General features: G+C 35.8%; 1 protein-coding gene across 5 annotated transcripts in view; it reads right to left on the bottom strand.

Moving 5' to 3' along the window:
* The window catches only part of ASPH (aspartate beta-hydroxylase), a 111,990-nt gene that overhangs the window by 21,435 nt on the left and 63,172 nt on the right, over positions 1-27,383 (bottom strand). For all 5 annotated transcript variants that reach the window (XM_077783430.1, XM_077783438.1, XM_031504035.2 and 2 more), the window contains 8 exons: positions 27,149-27,190; positions 16,515-16,603; positions 14,286-14,372; positions 11,104-11,254; positions 10,045-10,181; positions 4,774-4,872; positions 4,007-4,096; positions 401-538 (listed from right to left, as the gene is read on the bottom strand). In XM_077783430.1, coding sequence (XP_077639556.1) covers positions 401-538; positions 4,007-4,096; positions 4,774-4,872; positions 10,045-10,181; positions 11,104-11,254; positions 14,286-14,372; positions 16,515-16,603; positions 27,149-27,190 — 833 coding nt within the window. The remainder of the gene's footprint in view (positions 1-400; positions 539-4,006; positions 4,097-4,773; positions 4,873-10,044; positions 10,182-11,103; positions 11,255-14,285; positions 14,373-16,514; positions 16,604-27,148; positions 27,191-27,383) is intronic.

Genomic DNA, 27,383 nt, shown 5'->3' with positions numbered 1-27,383 from the left:
CATCACTGGGAATCTATATTTGCTTCTCTCATGCAATTAAAAGCTTCCAAATATTACACAAGGGCTCAAAAGCACAGTCTTTCCTGACTAATTAAAAATTCACAATGGTTATTCCAGATATTACCAAATTGTGCTGTCATTTTCCACTTGAGATGTTACATTTGTTTACCATGCAAATTTAGTATTTATTAATAATTTCAGTCATCTTGTCCCCATTCTCAAATTTGAAAATGTCTAAGCTTATTTTATAGTATCTTACTTAAGTCTTGTGCTCAGTCTGAGTGTGGTGTCTGGAATTCACAGTCAGTAGTTCTGACCTTATTGATTAGCATTTTCTCTGCTTAATAACTGAAATTATAGCTGTCATTTTAAGAAAAATAAAAATATAAGGAAGTCTTACCTTCACCAGTTCTGTATACCCAGTTTCCCTTGCTGTCCACCAAGGTTGAGCTTTCAGTCCCTTGACATTGTAGAGGGAGCGCTGCCAAACTGATGCAAAGTGACCTCTTTGGTATCCAAGTTCATACCACTTGTATGCCTAAAACATTGTAGTTGTAAATAACCAAGTTCATATCAGCCAAGCTCCTACAGGAAAAAACATTTCCTGGCAAGGTAGCAGACAGTCTCTTTGGATGTTGGGGTTATTCTTTTAATAAAATATACTAATGAATACTTTAAGGAAAAAAATCCACAAACAAACAAAAAAACCAAATAAGCAAATAGTTGGCCAAGAGTGTCCAGTCCAACATTAACAAAACAGGACAATCTTCTCACAAAAGTAATATGGGCCAGTAATCCACACCCTGTCCTTGGACTTGGAATATCAAATTGTTTCTCATCTTGGTCAATTTAATTTTCTCTGTTTCAATCCTCTACCTCCAAATGAAAGATGCCTGTCTTCTGCTGTCAGTGGAGATGCTGTGATGATGAAAATAATGATGACTTTGTGGATCTAAAGTGTTAATTATCTAATATTTAAATGCACTTGAGTTTTTTCAAATACTTTTAGCCACACCAAAGCTGATCACATGACAGAAACCTGCTGAAGTTAATAGTGGACCTTTGCTTGTCTTTACTCTCCCTTTACACAACTTGTTTTACTCCTGCATAGCAGCAAAAAAAACAAAAACAAAAAAAAAAAAAAAAAACCAAAAAAAACCAACCCAACAAAAAACAAAGAAAATGAAATGTATGGAAAGAAAAGATCCAGCATTTCTAGTACGGCAACAAACCATATGCAGAGAGGGCTATACAGAACTGCTGCCTTCCCACCTTGCATTGCTGCCAGAGCTGCAATATTTCAGACAACATAGTTTTAAAAAATCCCCTAATAATCAAACAACATTCCCCCACAAAACACCACAAACTAAAAAAAAAAAGGACAGCTAAGTAGGGAACTATGAGAACAATAATTCCAGAGCGGAGGGACTGAGGCAGGCAGCAATCCCTGCCTTGAACAGAAACTGGCCAAAGTCCTCATTAAGAGTTTGTAAACTTTCTTCAGGTTTTTGAAAAATGTGGTACTTTGATCTTTATAACTCTCCCAAACTATGGAGCAAAGTCTGCAATACATTGTTGCCCTACAGTATTTATTGGAAGTGCACAAAAGTAGTGTGGATGAACTGAATAACAGCAGATCATATATAAATTGTCATCTTTTTCTCCCTACAGAAGCTCAGTAAAATTATGCATGGGTCAAAAATATAATAAGGTAATACACAAAGGTAATACACTGTATTATATCTTTAAATGTTGATGTTATCTTGTTTAACTGTCTGAAATGGAAGCATTAGGATTTATAACATTTGTTCCTCAAAGTTAAAATACCAGTGAGATGTCAATAGATGGTTCATGTTCTCTGCCTGCACTCAACTGCAATGTCTGGAGTTAGCCCAAATGATAAGGGGAATTAATTATTTGTTTCAGCCCCTGAGTGATGTGAGTATGTGAGTATGAATGTTGCTCTCTTTGAGCTACATCAGCTATTATGACTATGTATAATACAATTAATTTTTATTTATTAGAATAATTGTGCTATGAATATTGCCTTTACCAAGAGGCTGTCTCACTCATCCTTCCCATTCTCAAGACTTTGTGAGAAGCATTCCTTTTCTCATGCAGGTCTTGGCAGTGGAACATGGACAGCTACAACAGTGTAGCTCACCTTTCCAGGACAGAAATTGTTTGAGATGCACTCAGTTTATACATTCTGTGTGAAAAGTGCTTTTGTTCTGTAACAACTTCCACGGTTTTAATTTCTCTTCTCTTTTCTTAAGCCAATATGGCATTTTATCAATTTATAGTTGGAGAAGGCATATTCAATACTCTTCCCCTAACATTTCCCAAGGCCACATTCATAACTCCTAATTTAGCTCTAATAGATGAATATCTCCCTTCAACAAACCTTCAGTGATAGCAATTTCACATTTAACTTAAATATTGATCTGTTTCCCTGATTAAATCTTGAAAATCAGCAAGTCTAGCAAGGTCAGTGAGAAAAATTTAGCTGAACAATGGACTTTCCACTGATAAATTTAGAAGTCTTCTCTATCCCAATAAGCTCATTTGTCATTAATTAAATTTTTTCTTCAGAATATTTGGCCATTAACTCCATAAACATTAACATATAATTATCCTGGGGTTAGAGATGCTGTACATTAATTACATCTATGTGGTATCATTATTTAAACATGTCATTGGGATATTCTAGGCTCAGCAACTCAACCCAGAATGTTCCATGGAAATGTACAGGGATTTGAGAGGAGACAGAGTTAGATAGAGTCTGAAAGCAGACCCTGTGTCTGCATGTGTTTCTAAGTAAAATGAGGTAAACTAATTCTCACTTAAAAATGAACAATTAAAAAAAAATATCATTGGAAGAATATTGCTGGGAAGGCAATCTAACTTAAAATTTGGATATTACATTCTAGGTCTACTGCATGTATAAAGTATTGTAATAAAAGTTCCATGAATTATCAAAAAAAAGGTAACCTGATGAACTAGACTTGAGAAAGATTACATACAGAGGCTTCATCACAGCCCAGTGATGAAGTCTACAGCTCATCCTGGAGAACCACCAACTGACAGGGCCACAGCACTAAAGGGGTCAGTATTTTTTAAAATTTTTTAGGTATTAATATTGCACACATTATTAGGTAAATAATTAAAAAGCAGTGATTTTCATGGTTATTTCTACTCTGATTTTTAAAGCTTATTCTCTTTATATTTTTCACCTAGGAATCGGATTTTTTTTTTTGCTGTTGTTTATAAATTCGTGCCCATATTTAAGTACATGACTAATCAGAGTCTTCAAAAAAGGTTCTTTGCTCCCCTACCATGACCATAGTGGAAATTCATACATTTAAATTTCACTTCTAAGTATAATTTGATTTCAAATAAACAAAAGAGAAACTCCTATGGTTTCCAGCATCATATGTTTGTTTTTGTTGGCCATTTAACTATACATAGTACAAATTTCTTTTTTCCTGATTGATTTGCTAATTTAGTTATTGAAAAAATTTCATAACTCAGCCCACACATTCAATCCTCTCATGATTCTCTTTTATCTCATACTCACTGGCACTTTTTCCTTGGAAAGAAAGGAAGATTTACAAAACAGTGTTATACAAGAACTTCCATACATGTAATATACATGTAACTGATTCTTTTAACTCTCATTAAAATCTGTGTTGTGATATAAGCAGAAAACAAATTCTAGAAATATTCAAAACCTTTGTAAATTTTTAGTTCCTTGTTTCAAGCAGCCCTATGCCAGCTTCAACATTTTAAGTTAAATCTAAAGCAAGGGATGCTAAGAGATTATATTGTAATGCATACAACAGATTTTTTGCTGTTAGTAATTTTGACCTCTACACGCACATGCTGGATTGTTATTGCAATCAGACTGCTCTTGTTTTTAACGTTAAGCCCATCATTAAATGCTTCTCTGGATTCTGTCACCGCTCAGAGATTTAGATTTTAAAGCAAGAACACGTTAAACGTGTACCTCTTTGTCTCCCATTCTCTGTAATGCATCACCCAGATGAAAATAAAAACGTCCATCATCTGTGCCAGGGTCACCAGACTCCAGTCCTTCCTAAAAATTACATAAATAAGTAAATAAAAATGAAAGGTATAAGAAAACTTCAATAGGACTTCTAAAATACTTCATTTGATTTCTCTAAATAGTCTGTCAAGCCTATGCAAGAGACAGCCTAAGAAATTAGGTAAAAATGTAACCACCATGTAACCTGGAATTTAAGCTGAATGAATACAATATGTCAATAGAAAGTCATTGAGAAATGTTATCAGTTTTCCACAGCCCACAGCCTCTCCCCTCAATCCCTCCAAGACAGAGGTATATTTGGAGATTGATACTTTGTCCTGACCCCATAAACATATATACAGCATTTTATAAAGCTGGATCAAGACTTATTTTGTAGTATTTCTTCCCAAACACTCAGAAGTATACACAAGACTTTTCTGGATCTTTCAAGAACTTTAGGTTTGCAGCATACTACCAACCTCAAAAAAATTTGAGGCTCAGAGCTGTTACTTTGGGTCAACCATTAAGAAAACAAAAACTTGATGCTTAATAATTAATGCTTTTCAATGTACAAGTTTGTTCCAGTTCATAAGCAGTGATACACCAATATAATTCCAACAAATAGCTTAAGCAGTGATTTGTAATTAGTACACTTCTAATCTGACACATTTTATACATTCCAATTCTACTGTTTGCTGGTAAAACATTTACTGTGGGTGAAAAAGTACCTGTAGATAAGGTATGCTCTCTGCTATCTTGTTTTCTGCCTTCAGGATGAAGCCATAATGTACTTTGGCAAAGCCATCATTTGGAGCCAGACTTAGGACCTGTTTGAGAGGAAATGAATTAAATACACCAGTATGAATATACGCCAAATAACAAACTTGTGTACATAAAACTATTTAGCACTGTCTTCCATTACTGATTCTCAGGTAAACCCTTAGCTTGTTTGTGATTTATTTTCCTCATTCACTTTTGTGCTTTCTCCAGATAAGCCAAACTTCAAAGTCTCAGAAGTAAAATTATTTCAACAGAAATTGCTTTATTTTTCACTTGTCTGTCCTTTTCTACACTTCTCTCTTGAGTTATAACATGCTACTTACAGAATTAAACCCACTATTAACACTGAAGTTACTTATTCCAGGTTGTACTAATCAGAAGAAAGGCATCGACTCTTGAAAAAATCTGCAGCAGAAATAGTTTTAAATTATATATATTAACTAGTTTTTGCAAGAGAAAGCATGTGAAGCATGACTACAATTTAGAAAGAAGCTGCAATGTAATGCCAGCATTGTGAGATGGGGTTGTGCAAACCCTGGAACACCAAGGGCACTCTCACCACAGTGGTGAGCTGGAGCACTCTCTGGAACAGTGTGTACTTTCTGGCCATGAGAAAGAAGGCAATAAAAAGTCTATTGCAGTAGTGACTCAATGTGCTTTTACACTAGAAGATGATGGAAAAATTATTCTTGTGTAGTTTTGTGCTGCACTTCTTGACCAAGAACAAGCATGCTAAATTCAGCTAAAGGATTTTGTACCCTCAACAACATTCAGTTCATATCTGAGTTACAAACTGGCTTAATTTTGCAGAAAAGGGAGACTCATAGGCAAATGTCCAGAGATGGATATTTCATCTTGAAATTTTCAGCTTGTCTTCCATTTGTCATGGTAGACAAAGATTTGTGAGTACAGGGACAGCTGTAGGAAAGGATCGGTGTATGGGGCAGTGTTTCAGGGAAAGGAGCTGAAAAGCTGGCAGCCTGACTTCTGAAACATGCACCCCAACACCAGTCAGATAATTTAAGTGCAACTGGTCTGCCTCAGCTAAGGGCAAAAATTAGAGAGAACGTCTTGACCTACTTTTCAGCTCTGCATTTCTATGGTGTACATATTCAATATAATTTGTGGCTCTATGCAATATAATTACACAGTTAAGTTACACCTCTTCTCTCCTTAAAATAAGGGCAGACAGTCTTATCAGGATAGACCCTCAGTCTGTGAGGATCATCACAGGAGACTGGCAGGCAGAGGAATTACAGAAGCTGATATCCACTGAATGTCTAGACAGGTGCTAAATACAAAACAACAGACAGATGAGCAATTTCTCTTGCCTAAATCCATTTTTTAAGTTACTAAACTTATGCCATGGATAAAATGCCTGCATTCATTATAGTTATTTTCCTCTGCCTTTTCCAGTCCCTGTCTGATATCACTTTTCAATCAAAATAATTACAATCAAAATAATAAGAAATTTTCTGGACCAATTTCTCTCTTTTCTCAAATCTTAAACACACCAACTACATCCAAGGAAAACCAAAAATGATAGCCATGAAGGTACAAAACGTTATGAGTTAAAAATAGCAGCATTTTATATCTTTTCACAGAAAATACTTATTACGGAGGAACAAACAATTTGAGAATCTATTGGAAGTCCAGAGTATGAGACATTATTAGGAAAAAGTGCCACAGTAAGGATGAGCTTGATCTCTAGTATAAGACTACACTACCACCTTCTGCATCTTATGCCTTTTGACTACAGCATTCTGTGTATAATTATTTTGATCCAAGAATCTGTACCTGCAGGGTGAAATGAAATGACTGACAGAAATATTTATTAGCCACATAATTTCGTTACAGTTTCTTTAACTATAGGATAAAGCTATCTGATTAATTAAGACAGAATAGAATTTTCTGTACTATGGTTCATTTAAACTATGCCGAGTTGCATTAAGGAATGATCTACATTCAGAGCCCCTAAAGAGAAGCAAAGAGATACAATCAGCAGAAATTACACTGGAAGTATTTAATGTAAATTGTATTACTCTGTTGCTGTTGCTGTGTGCAATATTAATTATGTTTAGAAATAAGTTTTACTAAACTGCTCATAGCCCATTAAATATTAATCATGAACATAGAAATTAACCTCTGGGGCTATCAGAGACTAATTAGCCATGGCAGAGTACTGTGTTAATGTGCATATTCTGGTTTTGGTACCTGAGATAGCTCAATCAGAGCTGGCTTATGCATGTCTCTATAATGCTGCACACATGCCTCAGCATGGAGGCAGAAAAAGAGCTATTAGCTGAGTAGCCAGTCTTACAAAGTTCTCTTTTACTGTATTTTTTATAATCTGTGAATGTTTGAACCAAAAATAGTTCTAATTCTACCAGGACTACTTTTAAATTTATGTTTTCTTTGAAAATAGAAATAGCTCTGAATTCTACTAGGATTACCCTTAAAATTATGTTTCCATGTCCATAAGTGCAATATTCAAAGGAAAACAATTTAATATTAGAGGCAAAACTGAAATCCTCTCCAGCTGGACACCATTTTCCATCTGTGGTTCAGCAAAAAATTATGGCAAACACAAACTAGAAAACTGTATTTTGGGCAAGTTATACTATACCACACTACAGTTGGAAGCAAAAAACTCTCTTGGTCTGAAGTTCAGTGTTTATACACATTGCTTCTGTAGCTAAAAGAAGAAACACATATTAAAGACTTTTAAAATAGGCTGCTAAGATGTAACAAATTTGCAAAGAAAGATAAGAATTAACTGGCAAATAAGTAAACTGGCTATTAAATGTAAAGCATATCATCTACTAGGATTCCCTGGGCTTCTATTCAGTTCCTTGGAGATGATCCAAGCTTGGGTTAGTCTGGTCTGAAATGGCATGTACTGTGATCCCATGTAGAGAATGTTGCCTGTGCAGGGTTCATCTGGTTGCATGCTTAACACAGAGCAGTAACATTGAATGGAGATTGAAATGTTACAGCAGGAAGTAAAGATTTTGCCCACTAATCTAGCAGCTTCCCAGGAAATGGGAAATTTGGAGTTTAAGTTCCTCTGCAGAGAAGAGTGTTTAACTACTTGGGGATTTTCCTGAGCAGTAGAAACAAATACCACATACACAGGAATTTAGACAACCATGAATAAGGCTAGAGGGAAATCAACAAAAAGCTGAGACTCTAAGTTGAATGAGGTGTATGGTCTCCTGAGGATGTGTACTGACATCTAAGATGCTGTGCTTTCTGCATTAAAGAACACTTGAATAAAATGTATGAACACCCTTACAGTGGGAAACAGGATGTATAACTATCGGAGGTATCTACTTTGCAGCACTGAGTTCATGCTCTTGTCTGTGCTCTCTTAACATTTTTGTATCAAAAGATGATACAAGTGAGAAGGACTTAGTTACACTTCAGCAGTTTCTCAGTTTTTTCAAAAATCATGGGAAGACTAAGACATCTCCTTGAGGCCCTCAGAACCACTATTCATTTTTCCCCTTTCTCGACCGTGTAGAGAACCCGAGCACCTATGGTAGGAGCTCAAAACCAAGCACTTTCTAAATATGCATTGCAACAGCTGAGCAAAGCACTCCAGAGCAAGCCATGTAGCCCCTAAGCAATCTGCCCAAAATCATCCAAGAAGCCTTCAGCAGAACCAAGAACCAAAGCAGGTATACAAAAGATTCTCCCTGTTTCTTTGGGTATTCTTTCTAAAAATCCTTAGTGTAAATTTATCCTGAATTGCAACCAAAAAAAATTACATTATTGTGTTGGAATTCAGCCTGAGTAATACTTAAAATATGGACAAACCCACCATGATTAAAAAAAAAAATCAATCCAAATCTTTAAAAAAAAATTAGTTGTCCTCCTTTTACAATGACAGACGATCACTATGCTCTATTCTGTTTCAGTGCTAGTGAACTGCAAAACAGAGTAATTAAAGATTGGATAAAGAAGAATGGAAAACAATATGTTAAAAGCACACCAGTTGCATATCTGTTCTTCATCAGCCCTGTATATTTCTTCTGAAGTATATAAAATTCAGTATCAAAATAATTATATAGCAAATTCATGACCTTCCTCCGTGTATAAAAATCCCTGTGATTATTGAGAAATTCTAACAATTATGTTGTTTCCCACAAAATAATGAATAATTGCATGGGAAAATCTTGCCTGAAAGGAGTATATTTTTGTTTTCTCAAATTCCTTGCAGCTTGAGTAGCAGACTTGTTTAATAAATTCTATCTTTAAAAGCCAAGATTTCCAATCCTCTGAGAAATTTTGATAGCAAGCCAAAAATTATTGGACAGAAATGTTTTATGGAAGGACCTAAAAAGTAGCCAAGGTAGCAAAGCAAACATTATTCTGGCAACATCTGAGACTACCAGAGGAGCTTGAGGGAAAAAAATGGTATTCCTTGTGTTTGGCTTCTGCTTCCAACCATGTGGTTGAACATCCTCCTTCTCTTTGAGAGGCTGTCTCAGACGAGAATTGCTTCAGCCTCCCAGATGTGGGGGGATGGAAAATTGGGCCTTTATTCTCAGGAGGTGGCACTAATCCTGCTGATCCCTTTCCAGCCTCCATAACCAGACAATCAGCAAGCCTGTCCTACACAAGCACCACAAGTGTGCCAATATCAACAGGACCATTCCTGGTCAGGTGTGATGATTTGTGCTCTACCAATGATGTCAGATTCCACATCTGTCAGACAGTTTCCAGATGTTAACAGGGTTTCTAGATCACAGGAAGAGAGTGACCTTTCCTGGCAGTGAATTTTCTCCAACCAGATAACCACAGTATAAGACAGAAATATAAATTCAATTAATTGTCCACACTACAAACATAATGAAATATAAACAGATTTTAAGCTGCTTATAAAAAGATGAACAAAACTAAGGTTAAATAACTTTGTGAGTACTGATCTACTTGATTACATAGTTAGATTCTGTTCCTGTAAAAAAACTTACTTCTGCTTTCCTTATCTTGAAGATTGGTTATCTTTTTTTTAGAATGCATTATATGTTACATACATCACACCTAGATGTGTTGTCAATATATTCCAAACCTGACTACCAGAAAGTAGAGATTTCTTATTATTAAGCATGTGGAAATAATCTGCATTCCTGTCAATGAGGAAAATCTTAGCATGACAGTATCAGAAAATAGAAATTAAAATTAGAAGAATGGAATGGAATGGAATGGAAACTCACCTCTTCATATACTTTCTTAGCATTGCTGTTATCTCCTATCAAGAGGTAACCAACACCAAGGTCATTCTTGAATGAAGTCTCACTGGGAAACAGCTGAACTAATTTCTGTAGAGTAACCAGGGAACCCCTCATGCGACCTGATTTGATTGAACAAGGCTTAATTACAAGCACAGATATAAGAAACAGTAGCAAGACAACATCTAATGAAACACAAATCAGAGGCAAGTGGTCCACTTTCACTGACAATCAAGAAGGAAAACCTGGAAAAACTTGTGCAGACAGGAGCACATTCGGCTGCCTGGCTGTCACTATGGGTGTACCAGGAATATCTCAGAGAATCACTGAGATACTGCAATCACGCAGTGTTAGGGCAGCCTCTTGTGGAGAACCTTTCACAGTGCAGAAATAAGATTATTTAAGTTTTAGTTGCTCAATCATACACAGATTTATTTTAGTTGCTCAATCATACACAGATAGCAAAGCACTGGACAAAACTAAGTAAACATATATTAATAAATTTCACCTTAATTAAGTAAATTCAATTAATTTCTAGTGTTAAGTAATAGTTCTACTCTATCTCTGTTATGAAGTCTATCATGCTTTGTGTGCTTAAAATTGAGTATGTTCTTAGACTTCCTAAATGAGGTCATGCTAAGGAAAAGCAAGATCAAAACAACTTGATATTAAAAATTCAACCCATGGGAACAGAACCCTTGATTTTGCCTCATATTCTAATCATCAATTCTCATACATCACAGAATTGAGATCTAAAACTAGAATCTCAACCAAAATCTTGGGGCTCTTCTCCTCATATTTAATTCCATTCTTCTCTATGTTTATCAAAAGTTTATTATAAGTATGTTTACTCTTCGTACGCCAGAAATTTCCTCTTTTCACTAGAAAAAAATTAAGTAATGTAAAAATGGTTTTAATTTAAAATACTAGGAAGACAAGTCCATCCAAAAATTCAATGGAATTGTCACCTTAAAATCCTTAGTGATATCTTGAAATCCTTGTGCAGACAACTTCTGTAAATTTTATAGCATCCTCAAAACTTACCAAGGAACTGCTGCCTGTCTGCCTCTCGCTTCAAGCTCAGTTTTATCAGGTCTGAAGGGACGTTTGGCAGACTAACCACCTCATCATAGGTGTTGATGGCTTGTTGCAGCATCTCATTGCTTCTCATTTTCTCAGCTAAGTCATCTTCAGACTAGAAAGAATAATACAACCATTATTAGAACACCTAATAATCCGTTAGGTTTAAAACCAACTATTTTCTTACCAGGAAAACTTATGCTGTGTGTTGTGTTTTATGGGAAAGCAGACTAGAATTACCATTAAATCCTTTTACCTACAAACTATTTGAAAGGAGAAATACGAAAAAATTTGCACCAAAAACATATATTAACACAGATTTTTGCTTAATATTTGTAGAATTCATAATTCCTACTTTCAAAAGCAGATGGATCAATCTGTTTTAATAACACAGAAGAAATGCAAAATTTTGTCTATGGACTATTTGCATACTAAGCCTCACTCTGGAAGCAATACACCAACAGACTTTTCATCTATTCTGACACATCTATTTACACTCTTTATTGCAAAATTAATTAGGAATTGCCTTATGCCTTGCATACATTAATAGAATATGTACTATACAACTCCTTCAAAACTTAAATTTGTTCATCAAATTCAGAAGCAGACCAAAGCATCTATGACCTCTCTACAGTTAAATTACAGCTGCAGTGAATCTAACAGAAGTTATGACTGATCTCACCTGTGGTAAGGCATGTTCATACTCAGCTTCCATAGCTGAAAAAGACTATGTCTCAAATGCAGAATTTTTAAAGGCTTACTTTGAATTGTTTATACAAATGCATGCATTTTTATGTGTTTAACTCATTCTTCTCAAATACTTCTGTATTTATTGTCTTACGTTCTTTCTTAAGACCCACAGCAGATGTAACACAAGCATGATGGTGCAGGAGCTACTGCTGGACTATTTAAATTCACTGTTGCATCAAAGACACACATTAAATGAAATTGCTTCAGCTGTATTATCTGTATATGTTACAGCAAGTATCTGAAATCTTTTTGCAATTTTGTCCTTTAATTTTTCCTTGAGTTGCTTTAAAACTTAGTATTGGAAATACCAAAAAATATGGTTACTCAGTCAAACAGTTCATCAAGCAGCTTTCAGAGACAACTTCAGAAATTAGTTTTAAGCAATAATTTATTTTTTCTAATGTACATTCACTAGGAAATTTATTTCTCCTTTTTTCAAAGGAATTGCAGGGCAAAGAATATTAAAGATATATAACAAAGAAGGAAAAATTGTCAGCATAAAATCTGCACAGCTACACCAGTATAAATCATATAAGGAGGTTAAAAACCTATCCATTCTTCTTTTCAGCTGTAAAAAAGTTAATGAATTCTGCAGAGTATAATTTTATCTGGCTCAAATGTAATTCCGACAGCAAATAAAGAATTGCTCATATTTCTGAAAAACACACCAACACTGAAATATTTTAGATTTTTGGGAAAACAGTTGCCTTTTAAAACCATTAAAAGATCCAGAAAAAAATCAATCCTCATGTCTTATTAAAAATCAAATCTACAAAATGAGCATGTAATGTTGGTTCATGCTTTAAAGAAAAGGAGAAGTACACTTTTGTGATGAATTCTTGACCTTCTTTACCTTTAACCTTCAGGGCCTTTGACCTTATCTTTTGCAGTTTTCCTTCTAGTTAGTGATGAGAAATAGCAAATTTAAATGAATTTTGTTGGTATGAATATGCATTTAAAATAATACCGTGTTACAATGCAAATCTTAAAAATAATTCATCTGTCTGAAGCTTATGGATTTCCTTTTCCTTCAAACAGCTTGAATTTACACATACTGGGTCCAATAAAATTACCATTGATAATTAATACGACTGTTCAGTAAAATGAGTAGTATGAACCTTCAAAGGCAACAGAAAATGTATTTATCGTTGTTTTTACACACTCACAGAAAATGCACCTAATTATTTATTCAGATCTTGGTCTGTATTGACCTTTCATGAATTACTAAAGTAGTAGTAGGCAAGTATAAATTGCTGTAAATGGAGAAATGAAGTTGGGTCACTGAGATGGGAATTTTGAATGAGAATAAATTTCACAACTGGCTGCAGTGATCTGCCCTTCTCCCTAAAGCCATTCAGGAGGAGGGAAGCATATCGAGTAGATTTGTATAAACTGGTAAATATTAAAAGTGTAACTTAACAAAGGTAAGTTCATTATGTGTATGAACAAAGTGGTCTCCTACTGTAAAGAGGAAAAGAGTTCAGCAAACTGTCACCACAGAGAGCAGGGAAGCATTTGGTCTGCTCTATATCAAGTGCTTGTGTGATAGATTTTTGGATAATCACAGCTTTGATTTTAGCATGGCCATTTTTATTATTAACCGAGTGGAAACTGGTCGTGACTCCAAGGTCCTCATCAATTGTCTAACAGCACCATTCCTTCCTGCAGTGAGGGCTTCACTTTGTTATCCTGATTAACATGAGTTCAAGGAGTCTTTTATTACTCCTAGTGCAGCAGGATTATCCTACTATTATTCCCTTTTGAGACATCTCAACACAGCCTACAAGTATTATAAATGCAGAGATTATTTTCTGATGCCTTCTGGGTTTTGTTTGGTTTTTTTAACTTTTTTTTTTTTTTTGAAGGGAAACACCTGAAACAACTCACTCTACAAGTAAAGCTAATTAAGCCTCATCACTCAAGAATTTGTGTTCTTTATCCTTTAACTCTTTCTGTCTTAAAACTCCAAATCCTCTTCTCTGTTCCCACTAGAGCAAGAAGCAGCATTTATCCCAGGCTGACAGTCGTGTTGGTTTCCCAGCTATAGCAAATAGGATGTAACAGGTAGGTTCTGCATGTTGTGACTGCAGTATTAGCTGGTATTTATCTCATTCACCTGACAGTTCTCCTGAGATCTACAGGATGTACCATATATATATATTTTTTTTTTGGTTATTTACAATACGTCCCACTGAAGTTCCACAAAAGCTGCCAAAACAACTGGGGAAGGACAATTGACTGAAGAGATACATATGAAAGATCACATGATTCTTTTTTCACCTAGAAAACCAGCATAAATTTATAAATTAGTTCCAACTGGTGTTTATAACTCTATTGGTAAAACAAAATGTTTAGTTTAGCTTTTTTCAACACCTATTATTTCTTTTTCTAAGTACCTGTGCTTTCCCGTATCTTGCTCGAGGACTTTGTGGATATTGATTCACTAATGCTTCAAAGGCCTTTAGAGCTTCTTCAACTTTCCCCTGAAAAGCAGAGACATTTATCAGTAATTCTATCTAATAAAAATGCTGAAGGATGCAGGACCTAAAAACACATTTGTTTTTTAATTAAAGAACAAACACAAAACAATGCAGACTGAATCAACAGCTTTCACTCATATACTCAGCTTTTCCATACTTGTTGGGATTGTCATTATTTATGAAAACATATATAATATATATATATTATAAAATATAATATATTATATAATATATAATATATAATATATAATATATAATATATAATATATAATATATAATATAGAATATAGAATATATGTATATATAATATAGAAGATAATATATATAATTCTCATGGTGAAAATTAATAACTTGTTTTTTCATACTTTACTCACTTTCCCTTGTTCACTGGATAAAATGCTGAGATGAAAATAACCTGACTGTATACAAAAGTAAAGACTCCAATAACAAATTTCAGACCAGAAATCTTGCTAATAAAAAAATTCAGAGCAGAAATAATAGAGTACAGCAAGAAAATTCTGGAGACAGGTGGAAATTTTCCCTCTGCATACCTCTCATGATGAACACTATCATAACTGCAGTTCTTCTAAGGGAAATACTGTAGACTTAATCACAGTGTATTGCTGTTTCCAATTTCTTTGCATGACCATGTCCCTCAGGACATGTGACACAAGTCTAAATGTAACTGTGGTATTCTCCTGATGGATGTTGATCCCATGATGGACACTGACTAGACAGTACAGGTGGAAGTTGAGAAGAACCAGCCCCACTGTCAAACAGGTGCTAAGCACTGCTTGACAACATTTGTCAATAGACCTTGCTGCCACTCCCACCTTATTACAGCTTTATGAGTTATATGTGTATAAATTATACACAACTGCCTTGTTATCTTCAAATATTATACATGTCTGATTTGCTCCTAAATTTATCCTGCTTCCTACATGACATGTATAGCTATCTGTAACTTATCAAGAAATACAGTAGGGAAAGAGAGTCAACAAACTGACCCTACAGATTCATCAAATGTGTCTATTACGCCTATTTCTGATTAACCAATTGCTTAAGTAACAGAAGCATGAACATTTTTGGTTTTGTATTCTAAATGTAAAGGAGGCTTCTAGTGAGGAACAGCAGCAGTGGCAGCCAGAGCCACTATGCAAGAGCCCTCCAGCCCCATCACAGACCTACCAGAACTCTGGGGCTGCACAGATGGCAAGGTAAAGTCAAAACTGCACAGTATGTCCTGAAAATCAGGAATAATCCTGCACATGCAATGACCTAATTGGTTTTTATTTTCCTGTACTGAAAATATTATATCTCACTGCTCATCCACCTCAAATCTAAGGTACAGCACAGACCTGCAGTTGTTCTTTATGTGCTAGGAATGTCTGCCATATCAGAGTTTTAACAAGAAATTCAAAGGACTTGAAGTCCCTCATTTTTAACAGCCACAATCTTGCTTCACTACTTAATCTCACATCTGGAAAAGGGATATCTCTGCAAAGATATTATTTTCTGAAATATTCAAATGAAAGTATAAAATTGGAAGCTATAAGGGGAGATGACTGAAGAGCTTGGGGAGATTTTTGTTTCTTTTACATGGTCGAATTATTAAATTCAGAACTACCCAAACTGAATGATTGATGTTAAGGCCATGCTGCCCCTGGTGAGAAGCAGGAACATCTGTTTCATCCTCTAAGCAGCTGTACAAGAGCCTAGGTGCTCCTAGGACACAGAATCTCAACAGAAACAACACCTGCTTCAGTGATCTGCACCTAATGCTCACGAGGCATCAGAAACTCACTGAGAGATCCCTGCACACAGACTCAACTTCAGCAGTCAAGTGGACAAGAGTGATAGGACAGAACTAACCCTGTTTGATGTGATCCATTTAAGCAGAAATTCAATGATTATGCTATCTATCTTCAAGGTAAACAAACACATATGAACAAACATATACTTATAACTTTAAAAAATGTAAGACAAACTATCTAGCAGAAATTAAACATGAAGGACAAATATGCACTGACTATTTCAAAAGTTTAATTTCACAAAAAGCAATCTAAAATTCATTCTCCCTTTTTACAAGTATTTATCAATTTTTGTCCACTGTGTACAATCCTGAGTGAAACATTCAAAACTTACTTTTTTACGTAGTTTTTCTGCAGCATCTAGTTCAGCTTTAATGGTCTTATCAAACTTGTTTAAGAGCTTTGGCTTCTTCTTCTTTTTAGCTAGAAGATTTAACAAATAGACAGCTTATTACTTCTTTCATATTTCAATTGCCTGGAGTAACACTTAGCTAGGAACTGTGCTGGCAAAGTGCATCATTTTCAAGTAAGGCAGTTTCAAATTACACTGAAAAGAAACTAATTTCTTACTTATTACAATCACAATCTCCTATATGAAAAAGCAAACTTCAGTCATTCGAATAGAGTAACTTGGCAGTTAAGAATAAAGCATTTTTCATCACACTACAGTCAAGAATTTTTGTTTTCCAAATGTTCAACTGATATGAAAGAGCAAAGGGAACTGTTATTTTTCCACATTTATATGGTATCATGAAAAATATGATAATCAGGGCACACTAGCAATTTCTAAAAGTTGTGACCATATGCTTTGCCTAGAGCAATTACTGAGACCGCATCTGGAGTGCTGTGTCAGTTCTGAGCTCCTCGGGACAAGAGACAAGGGAACCCCTGGAGTGGGTCCAGTGGAGGGCAATAAAGATGGATGATTAAGGGACTGGAGCATCTCTCTTATGAGGAAAGGCTGAGGAAGTTGGGCCTGTTCAGCCTTGAGAAGAAATAACTGAGATTTATACATCAATTGATTTATACATCAATGTGTATAAGTATCTTAAAAGTAGGTGATAAGAGGATAGAGTCAGGCTCTTCTCAGTGCTGCCAAGCAATGGGACAAGAGGCAACAGGGAGAAATTAATTCATAGGAAGTTCCACCTGAACATAAGGAAGAACTTTACTGTGCAGATCACCAAGCTTACCAATCTGTCACTGATGTCAGTCTTTCTCTGTCTTATTTATTATCCTCCATTTCATAGGAAATCAATGTCTTTCCTGCCTTTTCATGCATTTAATGACAATAATGGTTAAGAAGCACACAGCACTGGCTATCTTCCAAGTGTTCACATCCCCTGAATCCAGTAAAATTCACATGAACAGCTCTTATTTCAAGTGCAAGGATCCCTCCACTCCAAACCTTCAGTCCACAGTGACTGACAGGTGTGGTGAGAAGTTTCTCACATAATGTCATTGGGCCTGAAAATAACAACCCATAACATGAAAAAGGTTTGTTGGGTTTTGTGTTTGCTATTTTTTTTTTCTTTTTAAAAAATATGCCAGCTCAATTTTTCAAGAAATCATTGCTATTTCTAAGGCTTGGCTTGCTTCACAGCAGGAGTGGAAGAACACAGAAACATCACCCTAAGGAACCAATGAAAGCAAGTAACCCTGAGGATCTTTTAGGTTCATTTTGCTCTTAGCTGCCATGTGAAACTGTCCTTTGCTGTTAGCAAGAAAACTGAGGCATGTCAGTTCCTCTGGGTATAGTATCAGGGGAGCTTCCAATAGGATATTGCCACTAAACACTTGGTTTAGTTTCTGTTCTCTAAGTAACATAAACTGCAATTAAAATGTGAGTTCGCATGAACAAATATATTTAAGGTCAGCCAGCTGCACAGGAGCTGTATTTCAGTGAGACACAACAGGTATGTCTCAGCTTTTTAGCTTTCAGCATGCATAGAAAGACAGAGTTATTTGGTCCTTCTCAAACCTCAAACTCTGTCAGCATGGCAACAGTGAAGCTCCTTTGAGGCAAAGGAAAGAAGCTCTCCCACCAATCAAGAAACTCCCACTGCCCTCCCATTGTGACACTCTCTGCAGTTCATTTAAGTTTACAAGTACTGAGAAACAGCTCAGAAAAAAAAAGTAAATGAAAAAAGTAAATTCAAATCTTACACGTCTGTGGCACAAAGATACAATATCTTCATGTCCAACTCGGGTGATGTGTTCGAAGAACCTATTTAATACCCTCCATTACAGAAAAAGAATTACTATCTTCCTATTTTCAGTACAATTATATATCAGCCCTAGAACAGCAGGAGATCAATATAAAAAGCTGGAAAGGAGTTGTTAACATAAATATTATTCATCTTCTAGGCACCAATATAACACAGTAAACATTATATAATGAGCAAACATTTCCAACTCCCATTCTATTCCTGTGTCAAAGGATTCACCAGGGAGCTTTCAGTGTAAGCATCAAGCATTCCTCTATATTAACCAGATAGCCTGCTATCTCCCTGCAGGGGTATTTTAATAAATTATCCATTGCTTTCTTCTAGTGCAATAATCCTTTAGCAGATGTGACCCAATATATTAAATTCAATGATACAAAGAAGTTAACTTATCTGTTTTCAGAGGAAAATATATGTAATTTTTCTTCAGTGACAAATTTCACCATGACACTGAGATTGTACATGATCGTACAACTGCTTGCTTCAGTTTGTGGTCCAAATCAGGTTGGGCATTAAAATGGTAATAATCCTTTTATATATTGTACTGTGGACTTTCAAGAATACTACTGGGGATTTTCAATAACAGCCTTGGGGAATAGGCTTTCTATCTAGAACTGCTGTCATAGGATTTCTGAAGACTTCCTTACGAGAAAACAGTTTCCACTGAAAAAGCAGCAAGCTAGGAAGAAGTCTTACAAAAAACTCTATGCTAGTTCTTGTGCTGGAGACAAAACAATTACCAGTGATGACAAGCAAACTCATATCTCACCAAGATACAGAATTTTTTAAAAAAATCAAAGTAGCAATGTATTAAAATGAATTACAATAAATGTACAGTAAACTTAATAGCCTGTCATATCATCCAGTGAAATTTGATAAAATATTTCATATAACTGTTTTGGCATATGAAAACTAAAATACCAGGCATATTTTGGTTTTATGTTGGAAAGCACCTTGTCATCACCAAAAACAGTGACAGTCTTACTTCTACAAGGGACAGAGAAATTATTTTTGAATAAAGGACACATTGTTGGATACTCTTCAGACTACAAGAGAATCACATCAAAATTAAGGAAAAGTAACCAAATTAATAAGCATAATTGAATCACTCTTGAAGATTCGTTTAAAAATATTTTCCCTTTAATTGGAGTGGGGAGGGGAGTAAGAAGTAAGTAATAAGTAAGAACAAAGGATAAAAAGGCAGTAATAAAGAATTTGCCATGGGAAGATGGGTACACACTACACTGTAAAACATAGCCACAGAGATGAAAAGAATAAATTCTTTTCCGTATCATCATAGTTAGGATAAGGAAGAGAAGGCTTGAAATGGCTGTAACAGAAAGTTTGTCTTGAACATCTGGAACTACTATCTCTGAGCAAGCACAGTAGAACAGGTTGCTGAGGGCAATTGTGGAATGCTAGTTACTGAAAATTTTGTTTATCTGAGATAACAAGATGTGTAAGCATCTGTCAAGAACAATGCACACAGCTGATAAGGCCTTCAGTCAACCAAAGAGACAAAGTAAGTTTTAGGGTCCCATTTAGTCATATGTTCTACAATTTCTGTAATATACTATTATATGTCAATGTGCTTTAGTGCCAACACTGTAATTACACAAGTAACTTTCACTCTCTCATTTGACAATCAAAGAAATCCTCGCAGGATCTCACTGTGCCAGTCATCACAGCAGCTGAGATTCCTCCTAGCCCAATGCTAGCAATAGAATATTGAAATTCCAAAATCTTTCTCATTGCAAAATTTCACCTCAGTGCTATAATTCCAGAAAAGCCATAAGTGATTAAAAACAGTCTTGTGATAGAAAGCAATCTCAATTACCACTGTTCTTATTAGCTTTTTCAGTAAAAATAAAATACGAATAAAATTCAAAGAATCAAGGTCTCTGATCTTCATCTGAAACAGGTCGTTTTACCTTAAGAAACCATCCAAACATCATCAGAAAAACAATTTTGCAAACTGTTGATTTATTCACCGAATTTTATTTCTTGATACTTGATAACTTTTAATGTGAAAAGCTGCCTGAAGCTTAATAATCAAGATAATAATAATCAAGAAGTTAAAACTTTCTCTAGAATTTCTAGACAAATGTCCTCACATGATCAAATGTCTGCAAATTCTTGTGCAACTGACCAGAAAACCCAAGATGGGAAATTGGTACAAAACACTAAGTAGACAATTATGTTAAGGCAGTTACATGGAAACAATGAAAACAAAAAGAGATAACTAGTACATGGCAAAAAAAGTTGATTACATATGACCCTAAGTCCAAAGCAATAACAAAAAAACTGATAGATATGTCACAAATAACTAGTAATACCACTTCTAAAATGGAGCAAATGAATCCTCTCTAGCTTCCAGAGAAGTGGGAATTGTTGTGCATATGAAATCTCTCCATTTCATCTTTTAATCTGAAATATAACACCATCATCCAGGCTAAGGAAAACCTCATTCTCCTGAAAGAGAAGACACTGATGTCCTGTCTGATTAGATATCAGTCTAGTAAATCAAAACAGCTAACATTAGCCAGAATTGGACAAAAATATTGAATGCTATCATGCAATCATGATTGCCTTTCACAATTAACACACTTCTTACCCTAGAGAGATTGATTTTAACAGATAGCAAATTTAAGTGGGTGAAGAAGGATTTTCTACACTGTAAAGGCTTCAACTTGCTGTTTCCTGAGAAGATAATTTAAAAGATAGGGTATCTTTACCACAACACATAGCATGAATTATTTTGTCCTTGCTGCTATACTCTGAGCCTCTGATGCATGTACAGTTTTCTTCCTGAGTAAAGTAAGTAGGAGATAACATCATGCTGCTATTAACACTTCCAGAACAATTACTGTTTGTATCTAAAAACAAGTATGCACTTCCATACATTTAGTACAAACCATCTCTCACTCCTATGCCTTGTAAAATATTGGGAGCAGATATTCTACAACTCTATGATTTTATTCTAACCCAACAGACATGCCAGGAAGGACACCTCAAACAGAGAGCTTTTAGCTGATGTGCAGCCACGACCAGGAGTAAATTTCAACTGGGACTACCTCAGGCAGTTTTCCACTTGCTGCTCTTTTCTCCCCCTCCCCCTTGCTCTCAGTACTAATGATTCCCTTCCTAAGCCTTCTGCTCCCTTTCTTATGTTCAGAGCCTAGGAAAATTGGTGGGATGGGAAGGCAGGCTTACCTCCAGTGCTGGAGCTGACATTTGGAACCTGGTCTGTTCACTGAGAGCAATGAGTGACAGCCTGGCTGGTCTGACTTGGACTTGCCTTTCACAAAGAATAAACGGTTTTGCTTCAGTCTTTGGAAACGAATGCTCTAAGATTTACAGTCAATTGAGAGGGGCCTGCTCTGTGATTATGAGAGTCCATATTACATATTAACATAAGTATTTCTTGTTAAACTTGTCTTTAATGAAATTTCTAGGTCCTCAGAAATAGTGAGACAATAAGATTACAATCCCTCTGTGGACTTGAGGGAAAAAACATGAGGATGGAAAGGTATTACTCCCTATCTAACAAACCACCTTGTAAATGTGGTTTGGATCTTATAATTAGATTTTTTTATTCACTCATTGATTCATTCATACTGTCATTATGATGTTAAGGGAGCATTCCTGGTGGCTTCCTTGATATTGCATCTGCTATTACTTGCATGCAAAACAGAGAGGAGTTAGGACTCCAGTTTTAATTACATCTGTAAGATATAAGTGATTCAAGATAAAGGTTGGTCTTTACCTTGAGGATGCATGGTCCCCAGTTTCTGATTTGAAAAGTACACTGGAACAATCCTACTCCATTGACTGTATGTTGTGCTTACTGCTATCCAGAAAATTGAATGACCCCAATGCAGGAGTTGGACAAAATAGCCTTTAAAGGTCCTTTGCAACCCAAACTGTTCTATTATTTTATGACTTGAGTCTTAAATGAAATTTTAATAGAAGTTATAATTATTTAATTATAGAGGCTATAACTATATCGTTATGTCTCCTTATGTTATGCCATCCCTAAAGTTAATCTGAAATAAAACCCCCTTCATGTGATGCAGTCTCATAAATAATTTGCAGCAAAGGTTCCTCCTGTCAGTTCTCGGTCTTAAACTTTCAAAAACTAAGAAAGATATTTCCAGGGGTGGGGGGGTCATAGGCTTTGTTTTCAAACACCCTTCCATCTCTGCTGTGATATAAATTCAATAATAATGCTCTTGGCAACTTGTGAATGACAACTTCTGAGTGTGGGACAATGACAAGTAGATACTGATGATGATGGTCTGTAGTTGTTTTCCAACTAATTTCATGATCTTTTGTTTTACTAATTCCCTTTGCCACCCACTAACAATACTACATCTTCCCAGTTCAAAGTTTCAATTATATTCTGAAGAACATACATATATTAGTAGACTTTGACTTGGAATTCAAAATTTACTCAAGTAATTGACCTCCTTCCTGATACTAGCCCAACATCATTACCCAAATTAGTTTTGGAAACTGTGCTGCATCTCAGTGGACACTTGAATGGGAATTTGATGATGATAAAAAACTCCTGTCATTGTCCTGTTGTTTGGGAAGCTCATTAGGTGAGATACAGAGAGTGTAAGTAATCTGCTTGTTTTATGGGCTTCTATAAATGATAACTTAGAAGGTATAAAACCAAGAAAACTGAATCTACACAATTTAAAGCCGGGAGCACTAGAATAATTAAAAGATCTTTCTAAACTGTATTGGTAGAACAGGCAAAACCACTATAATCAACTTATCTGGGGAAGTAATCAGACAATAAAAACAGAGGCATTTTAGGGGCTAATAAAGCTGGAATCTAATTACTATAATAAATCTTTAACTGCAGTTATTCCAGAACAATTTCCCTTGCAGTAAAAAGTATTCTACAGGGCTTTCTGTATGAAATTATTGTTGGTTGGTTGGTTAGATATTGATCGTAAGAAACAACGGCAGAATGATAATTTTGGTTTTGGCATGCGCTTCCATCATTCACCTCTCCTTCACCATTAAGACTTTTGGATTCACTCAAAGAGTAGACTCAAGCAATCCTCTGACAAAACCAGAAAGAAATTTCTGCATTGACTTTCTGTTAAAACATACACTGTAATATTCTAATGTCCTATATATTTAGTTCAGAATGGCATCATGCAGCAGTTTTGGACTTTGACAATTATGCTTGTATGTTGGTCATTGTGGAGTTGCAGTCATTCTGCACACAACTCACAGATATTTAATTGTAACCTGTATCAGATTTGCAAATCAATAGGTAGTATGTATATTGTTATAAGCAGAGCTTGCAAGGGTGCAACTCAGCCCACATAACCCAAGGAGACAATACTGGAGGTGAGCTAACCGTGTAAGCTCCTTCTGCAGACAACAGAGCTCTGTCCCCAGTGGAATTTAGCACATAACTGATCTTACCCTGCAGCAAACCCCTACATTCAGTCAGAAGAACAGCACTTTAATCTCCTCAGACTAGATCTCTACTGGTATCACAGTGGAATCCTACATATCTGCAAAGGTAAACACTCAGAGTAAACAATGGTGAATGCTGATCTGTTATCAAAATGACACCAAGTGGCAGGGGCATGTGTGGAATGACATTGTCCTAAGCCTGGCTTACATGTACTTCTGTTCCTAATGCAATGCAGCTGGGTGTTCCAGCCAAACAGCACTCATTTTTACTGTCATGCTTTATCAGTTTTGGAAAGGGAAAATTATTATTTATAACAATAGCACCTATGCTGAAATTCACTGTATGAAACAAACCTGTTCATAGCTGAAAATTACTTTTATATATGTTCACCAATATAAATAAATATTTAATATATGTCCAATAAAAATCAAAGTAGAAAAATTAGGGTTACTTAAAAATATTTTTTTTTTTAGTCTACGTGATCAAAATAAACTCAGACAGAAAGACACCTTATGGATGTGGCATGCATGTCCTGCACTGTACTACCTATGAAACCTTTTAAAGAATTAGTTCTCATATTCACCTGGAATACCCATCCCATTCCAATTAATTGTTTAAATATAAAGTCTGATTGCATGCTTATGGATAAAATGAAGATTCCACCTCAATTAAATATAACAGAGAAATCTTGAAGCAACTGTAAGTTAGAAAAAAGTTTATTTTCATTTTTATTTATTTAGAGAACTTTCCAGAGGGGGATTTTGTTAATATCAAATAATTTTCAGTGAGAATTTCAATAAACTTGATGAAATAGTTGAATACTAAACTTTACAAAATTATTAGGACACTTTACTAACCAAGTACTATGAAGGCTGCAGCAGGAAAAAATAATTATGTTGTAAGAGGTAAGAGCTACTCCAAGCTATAAATACTTTCTGCACAGAAGGCTCTTTGGAGCGTGTATGTCCCAATACCACAAAACAAATGCAGACATGCAGATGAGAATGTACTCTCACAATCAGAAGCAAATCCTAACCCAAGCAAAACATGAAGTTTCAAATTCCCAACTCATTAGATTTCCAAATTTCCTACATATATCAGTCACAGTACAGTATATTTTATAATACATCTCTCATCAATTTATTGCTGCATCTTATTAGCCTAATTTAAACAAATTCAACAGTACCTTATACCACTTCCTTTGACCAAGACATCTATAGCTAACCACTTTTATTGAAAATGGAAATTTAAACCAGTCCAAACTATGAAAAAAAGTTCAAGAAAATTCAGCTTGTATGAAAATCACACAAGCAGTGTACCCATAAACAAAGTTCATTAAAAATGCAGGGTTGTTTTTCCTCATAGGATGAAAAATTCTATCAATTTAACTTTGAAAACAAAACTATCCCTTTTTCCACCTTACAGAAATTCTGTAATCTGCAGTGACATTTATTTAGTTGCTGTTTAGAAAGAAACAACCACAAAGCACCTAGGGTAGAAAAGGAAAGTAGCTCCACTTTGTCATACTTTCATATCCTAAAGCTCTTGTACAGACTCTGAAATGTTGCATAATAGTATGTATCTTATACAAGCTGGTGTTTTTGCCTATGACTGCTTTTTACCTATACTGGATGGATCTTGTACATCATTTTATTATACTGTTCTAACAGGTCTGTAAAAGCAGCACATAACAGTGAGTTTTTACCTACTATCAAGTACGTAGGAAATGGATTCATTGCAGTAAGATATTCCCTGCCAATAGATGGAAATGTAGGCATAATTGCCAAGCTTTCCAAGTTGTTTTGGTTGTGTTTTTTATATGTAATGCTTAAATAAAATGTCTGAAGTTTGCCAGTCCTAGAAAATTATGTTTAAACCACCAATATACAAATCCAAACCAAAGAAACCATACCACAATATTGGAAAAGTAGTATTTCTAAATACTCAAATATAAAATAAGAGCTACAAAGGAGTAGAGCCACTGAATCCCTTGGCACAGGCCCTGAGGTTTCTGGGCATTGTCAACAACCAGACACGACCCCAGTGAAGGAGGTTTTGCAAGCTTTGTGCAGTGACAGGGAACACATGGGGGCAGAACAAATGTCATTGCAGGGAGAGCACATTCAGAGCAGTGCTCTTCAACAAAACCTCACTTCTCCATCTAATCTGTCTCTGCACCTTCCTACCTAACCTAAGACAGACTAGGCAATCATGGTGTCAACATTAGCATGTCACCTGTCTCTTCATACTTAGCACAGCTGGCAGTGCTGAACCCAGCTCCAGGGGCCAGGCAGCCCACATTGCTTCTTGCCCTCAGATGCAGAGAGAGCTTGGTGGAACTCTGACCTCCAGAATACTAATCTAGGAGTATGACACTGAACATTTTAGTCCTTAAACAGCAGGACTTGCCATAACCATCCCACGACTCAGTGCAATGCTACAAGCTTGGGGCAGAGTGGCTGGAAAGCTGCCCTTCAGAAAAGCACCTGGGGGTGCTGGTCTCCAGCAGCTGATGAGCCAGCCTGTTCCCAGGGGGCCAAGAAGGCCAATGGCATCCTGGCTTCTATCAGCATTAGTGTGGCCAGCAGGACCAGAGCAGTGGTTGTCCGCCTGTACTCAGCACTGGTGAGGTTGCAACCAAATCCTGTGTTCAGTTTTGGGCCCTTCACTACAAGAAAGACATTGAGGGGCTGGAGTGTGTCCAGAGAAAGGCAACAGAGCACAAATCTGATGAGGCAGCTGGGAGTATTTGGGGGTGTTTGGAGAAAAGCAGGCTCAGGAAGGACCTTATAGTTCTCTACAGCACCCTGAAAGGAGATTGTAGTGAGTGTAGTGAGGTGGAGGTTGGTCTCTTTCCACAGGTAACAAGGGACAGAACAAGAGGCCATGGCCTCAAGTTGTGCCTGGACAGGTTTAGACTGGACATTAGGAAAACTTCTATCACTGAAAAGGTTGTCAGGCTGTCCTTGTGGCATTTAAAAGATGTGTTACTTAGGGACATGGTTCAGTGTTAGGTTATGAGTTGGACTCAATGACCTTAAAGGTATTTTCCAACCTAAACAATTCTATATTTCCATTCTGTAACCAGGTAAGATTGATTGGTGCACATTTATGGCAGCCTTGGAAACAACCAAGTGTTTACCAATAAAAGTACATTCTCTCTAGATGTTTATTCAACTGCAGTTTATGTACATGAGATGTGCAGGAGCAAAGCTTCACTAGCTGTTAGTCTAATTTAAATCAATCCTCCCAGAAAGCATGGTTTTGAATTTCAGAACAGAATGTTACTTTCAGACTTACCTTTTTCTGTTTTGTCTTGTTCAGTTTCTTTTTCACTTTTCCCTAGAACATTAAAAATATAATTTCATTGAAATAAATTTATGTTATCATTTTACAATAAGAAAGAGATATAAGAAAATTACAATTTATACTCAAAATGTATTGAATCAACAAGACTTTTTGTTTAGTTTTTATTTTTTAAAATAACCATAGATTATTTTCTGAACTATACAGTTACCTAAAAGGTCTTTCCCTG

This window comes from Lonchura striata, chromosome 1 (assembly GCF_046129695.1).
Source record: "Lonchura striata isolate bLonStr1 chromosome 1, bLonStr1.mat, whole genome shotgun sequence".
Taxonomy (NCBI): Eukaryota; Metazoa; Chordata; class Aves; order Passeriformes; family Estrildidae; genus Lonchura; species Lonchura striata.
The sequence above is the reverse complement of the archived record's forward strand: the minus strand, read 5'-3'. Positions and strand labels throughout refer to the sequence as shown.